Raw genomic sequence first — 5891 nt, forward strand, 5'->3', positions numbered from 1 at the left:
GGCTTGAAGGTAAACAAGCAGCCATCTAGCTGAGAAGCAACAAAGCCCACATAGAAGAAGCACACCAGTCTGTGTGACCACGAGGTGTCTAAGGGATGAGGTATCAGGCATCAAAGAACAAAAAAACATATCAGTGTAAATGAGGTGGGGTGGGGACCCAAAGCCATCTGTAGGAAACCGGACATCCCCTTATGGAAGGGTCTCAGGGAGGAGACGAGCCAGTCAGGGTGCAGTATAGCAACGATGAAACATACGACTTTCCTCTAGTTCCTAAATGCTTCCCACACCCACCCACTATCATGATCCCAATTCTACCTTACAAATCTGGCTAGACCAGAGGATGTACACTGGTACAGATAGGAACTGGAAACACAGGGAATCCAGGACAGATGATCCCTTCAGGACCAGTGGTGAGAGTGGCAATACCGGGAGGGTAGAGGGTGGGGTAGAGAAGGGGAACTAATTACAAGGATCTACATATAACCTCCTCCCTGGGGGACGGACAACAGAAAAGCGGGTGAAGGGAGACATCAGACAGTGTAACATATGACAAAATAATAATAAATTATCAAGGGTTCATGAGGGACGGGGAAAGGGGAGGGAGGGGGGAAATGAGGATCTGATGCCTGGGGCTTAGGTGGAGAGTAAATGTTTTGAGAATGATGAGGGTAACAAATGTACAAATGTGCTTTATACAATTGATGTATGTATGGATTGTGATAAGAGTTGAATGAGTCCCCAATAAAATGATTTTTTTTTTTCAAAAAAGACCCTAATTAGAGGCAGGTAGGAATATATCAGTCCGCAATGATTCTGGTTTGAGGAATTCTCTGCTTTATTCCTCCCCAACCCAACCAAGATTAGCAAAGTTTGGGCTAAGGAGGGACCACAGTCCCAGACATTTGGGTCCAGGACAACTCAGGAGAGGCCCAGGGACGCTCTCTATAGCTCAGAAGGCAAGAAATGTCTTCACAAAGCCGTGTCCTCAGCTTGGGCCTGGGGACCAAAGAGCTGCTCAGCGATGACCTTGCCATCGTACTTGGGCAGTGAGCCCCCAAAGTCAGCAGGCAGGATGTCCTCATCAATCTCCTGGAAGAAGCCAGAAAGGTCATCTCCGTGGACAAAGACCTGCAAGGAGGCAGGAGAGAAAGCTGAGGAAGAGGGGCCACAGCAGCAGCCATCCCTGCCTGGGGACGTCCTTCTGCATGGGGTTCTATGGGGCATCGTTGCGTGGCCCTCTCTTACTTAGGAGTGTGCTACAGAACCTGAGTGGAGCCCAGGGACTCTCTTCCCCATCCCCACCCTCGCCCCCTTTGCTTCCCGAACCCATTCTTGCAGCCCCCTATTCACGCACTGAGTGAGTGAGCCGCTCACTGAACACCTCCCAGAGGGCAGGCCCGCACTCACCCTCTCGAGCAGCTTGCTCTTCAAGAAGGGCTTGACCACATTATAGGTTGTGGTGAAGTACCACGGCTGGTGGATGAAGTGGATGGCTTTGAAGCGGGCTGGGAAGGAGTCCTGCAGTGACAGAGGCCCCCAGGTCCTCAAAGGTGCCCACAGTGTACCCCTACACCCTCATCCCTTGGCACTGCCTTTCCCAGCCCCCCTAGTAGCCACAGAAGGGACTTGGCCAATGGCTCCATCCCCTGACCCACCAGAAGGGGGCTCTGGTTTCATGGATACTCTCCGGACTGTAAGGAATTCTGAGAAGCCATGGACCCCAGCCGTCTGGCTGATGGCACCAGCATCCTTGAAGCAGGGGAAGTAACGAAACAAACTGACAGCTTTGCTCGCCTTTGGGGTCATCGGGTCTTTCCCAAACGCACTTGTAGATTTAAAGAGCAACGGTCACTCCAAGACAAAGCCCAGCAGGTCAGGCAAGAAGCAGGAGTGGACATAGTAACCCAGGAAGGCAGTGGGCTGTGTGATGCTGCCCTGTGGGGGCTGCCGTCAGTGACATGACACAAAATGAGTATGACTTGTTCAGTGGGAAAAGGCTTGTTCTGTAAGCCTTCACTCAATGCCCATCGGGTTAAAACGCGAGATGCTGCTACTGCTCTTGGGTGCTGTGGAGTCGGTTCAGGTTCACGGCAACCCTGCGTACAACAGAAGGAAATGCTTGCTGCCTGCTCCTGTGCCAGCCTCAGAGCCGCTGTGATATGGGAGCCTTCTTGGTGCAGCCCCTGGGTGGATTCGTCTTGTCGATGGCCTCCTCTTTTCCACTGCCCCGCTCCTTGGCCATGCATGATGTCCTTAATAAAGATACTAGCACCTAAGAAAAAGAGCTGGAGCAGGGCAGCATGGCACACACAGTGCTGAGTGACCTGAGAAGCCATTGATTTTCTGAACCTCTGTTTCCAGGTTTGCAAAAGGAAGGAGAGGAGTAAGGAAGGATGACTCTCAAAGAGTAAATGAAATGACTCGTGTAATTACGAGGGGCCTTCAAAAAGTTCATAAAAGGAGTCATTGTGGTAGTTACATAATGTTGTCCACTTGAGACTATGCAGAGTGAAGGGGTGGAGTTTAGCCTGTCAATCAGGTCGCAGCTTAATGACCTCATTTGGAGGTGCAAAGGAGATGAATAGCTCGCTGGAGGTGGGGCACAGGCACACTGTCTGTAAGACATTCCTGTTGGCAAGCCACGTGGAGCTAGGCTGATGGCAGCCAGAGCCTTGGAGCTGGAGGATCCACATGGAGACCCACGCCAGCACCAAGATGCTTCCACCACCACTGGAGCCACAAGATCTTCCGCCCACTGACCTGTGCTCTTCCTGCACTCAGCATCATTGCATGTGTTGTGTGAGTCTGAAGAGGAATTTACAGACTGGGGACTGCACATGTAGGCTAATGTCGGACTTACGGACTTGATCTGGACTGGGCTGGGATGTTTTCTTAATGTACAATTACTCTTTATCTAAAGCTCTTTCCTATACACATATGAGTGTCCATGAATTTGTTTCTCTGGTCAACTCGGGCTAACACATTGCCTTTTCATTCCATTTTCCCGAGGGTTTTTGGAGGCCCCTCAGACTTGGCCAGTGGTCAACCATCACAGAAGGCTGTGTAGTTAGGAGTATGGTTGTTCTTGCTCTTTCCTGGCTCCAGGGGGCTGTCTTTCTAGGTCCCATCTAACACCGTGAAACCAAACCAGAAAACCTCTCCCCACCTGGAAGAGGCCTCACCTGGAGCATGTCCACCATCTTCCTGAGATCCGAAGCTCGGAGCCCAGCAGCCTGCTGCATGGTAAAGCCCTTGAAGTTCTCAACAATGCAGAATCCATTAATTTGGGTTTCCTCATTCTCCAGTAGCTTCTCCAAGATGAAGCAGTAAGCCTGCAAGATCTTGACAAGAGTGAGGAGCCGGTAAGAGGCAGCGACGGTGACCGTGAAGGCTCGGACACCTGTGCGGAGAGCTCCCAGGTGTGGCATTGACAGAAGGCAGTTTGTCACAGGCTTCGAGCTGCGAGTGTACCCCAACAAAATACCTTGCATGTCATGTCCATAGTTAGATATGGATTATCTATTGGACTGAGTATTGCAGTACTCTCCCAACCGTGGAAACAACCTACATGCGCACCAAAATGGATTGATTAAACCAGGGTAGGGGGTCCCTGGGAGTACCAATGGCTACTGTGCTCAGTGAGAGATGGGAGGTTCATGCACCCCCACAGGGGCCTCAGAAGAAAGACGTGGTGGTGTACTTCCCAAGAAAGCTAATACTGACAACCCAACGGGGCACAGTTCCACTCTGACATACATGCAGTCACCGTGAGCAGGGTCACAACTGATTGGTTGACTGGTTAATTTATGATACACATAGGCTGTGGAATATTCTTAGCTGTTAAAAAACTATATAGACTATGATAAGGAAAATATTCCTGCTGCATTAATATATTTTAAAACATTTCAAAAGCATTTGTAGGGCCTGATCTCATTTTTACATATGAATATTTATGTCTGGGGAAAGATGGGGAAATGTCTATGGCTAGTGTACCTGGGTGGTAGAAATATGGTTAGATAATTTTAAGTTTGTGGACTTTGAGGGAGGATAGTTCTTAAAGTGGGTAGGTATCACTTTTATAGTAGGAAAAACCATCTATATTTTAAAATCTTTTCCTTAACATATGTGTCTCAGCCCTAAAAGTCAGCATCTTATTGAATAGCCAATGCTAGCAACATTCTTAATAATGTCAGAACTAAAATCAGGGTACTCACTGTCTCTATCACCCGTTAACTTCATTTGGCTGAAAATATCAGCTAATTAAAATATACATGTTTCTTTAAAAACAAACTCCCTGCAGATTCCGCCCACACCTCAATAGTGGTCTGAGTGGCTTAAAAGAAAGAGAAGGAAAAGTAAAATTGAAATGGATTCTTCAGTGCCAAACGAGATTATCTTAAAAATATTTTTTAATTGGACATACAAACTAGAAAAGAAGAAGAAAAACAATGGTCTCTTTGCCTTTTAAATTATATCACGGAACCCAAAAGAATTAACTATAAAGCTAACAGAAATAATGAGATAATTCAGCACAGTTGCAAAATCACTAGACAAAACCAGTCATCTCTGTGTACACAAATAATAACCAAGAACCAATTTTCAGATAAAATGAAAGAAAAAGTCTCACTGATACAACAGTGGCCAAATAAAACACTTAGCATAAACCGAATGGAAAATGTGCAAAACATTCTCCTGAAATCAGAAAATCAGACTTGAATAAGAGGAAAGGTGTCCCTTGTTTGGGGCACAGATGTGACATTCATGAAAGACTGCAAGTTTACATTTACATTTAGGGTGATTCCAGTGACTCCTAACACTTTTAGAGCTAGACAAGATAATTCTAAAGTTCACCAGGTAGCGGTAGGGGGCCCCTAAGCATGCAAAAATACCTGAGGGGGAAAAAACAGCTGAAAAAGAGGAGCAAGGGGCTGGTTCCAATCCCAACTACGTGGACAGCCTCCCCTCCACCCAGAAAAATTTACTTCACAGTACAGCACTGAAGCTATAATTCAGGGAGAGGGACATGTCTGATCAGAGCACACGGGAGCAAATGAAGGGGGAGGAAGAGAGAGTAGAGCACATCCTGTCCCACCAAGCCTTGAGGACAATATCCCTGCTCAGAGCAAGCAATGCACAGAGAGAACCATATGGCCAGCCCCACTACAAGGCATGACATCCCTTACTGACCCATAGCACTACGGGGGACAACACTGGAGACAGTGTGGGAATTATGCCCAATCTGACCCCACCACACCGAGGCAAGACACTAAGGGCATGCAACAGAGCAGCAAGGGGAGCAGAGCAAGGAAGTCCCGAAGGAATACCAAAAATAGATTTTGGGGCCAGGGCATGGCACCCCATCAGACTCAACCAGAAAACACTCCTAAAGGTCAACAAACAGACCTTGAACTATTTATATATATCTAGATAAGAGAGGCAGGATAAACAATCTGGAGGAGTAAACAATAGGACTTAGGAGGGGGTTGGGAAGGAAGTAGTATCAACAAACCCAAGGACAAGGGGACAACAGATGATCCAAAAGCAGTGGCGAGGAGGGTGTAAGAGGCCTGGTAGGGCTTGATCAAGGACAATGTAACCAAGAGGAATTACCAAAACCCAAATGAAGACTGAGCATGATAGTGGGACAAGAGGAAAGTAAAAGGAAATACAGGAAGGAACTAGGAGGCAAAGGGCATTTATAGAGGTCTAATTACAGGCATTTATATATGTAAATATATTTATATAAAATAATAGGGAAATAGATCTATGTGCATCTATCTATAGGTTTAGTATTAAGGTAGCAGATGAACATTGGACCTCCACTCAAGTACTCCCTCAATGCAAGAACACTTTGTTCTATTAAATTGGCATTAAAAAAAACAATAAATAAA

The 5891-nt window shown here is 46.9% G+C and overlaps 1 protein-coding gene across 1 annotated transcript in view; it reads right to left on the reverse strand.

Moving 5' to 3' along the window:
• Positions 1-817: 817 nt before the first annotated feature.
• RLBP1 (retinaldehyde binding protein 1) overlaps positions 818-5891 on the reverse strand; it is a 16167-nt gene continuing 11093 nt past the window's right edge. Inside the window, exons 6-8 of the mRNA XM_004709873.3 lie at positions 3183-3341; positions 1408-1518; positions 818-1128 (exon numbers count right to left, since the gene is read on the reverse strand). Coding sequence (XP_004709930.1) covers positions 970-1128; positions 1408-1518; positions 3183-3341 — 429 coding nt within the window. The 3' untranslated portion in view covers positions 818-969. The remainder of the gene's footprint in view (positions 1129-1407; positions 1519-3182; positions 3342-5891) is intronic.

This window comes from Echinops telfairi, unplaced genomic scaffold (genome assembly GCF_000313985.2).
Source record: "Echinops telfairi isolate 266 unplaced genomic scaffold, ASM31398v2 ScPeMD7_7409;HRSCAF=8447, whole genome shotgun sequence".
Taxonomy (NCBI): Eukaryota; Metazoa; Chordata; class Mammalia; order Afrosoricida; family Tenrecidae; genus Echinops; species Echinops telfairi.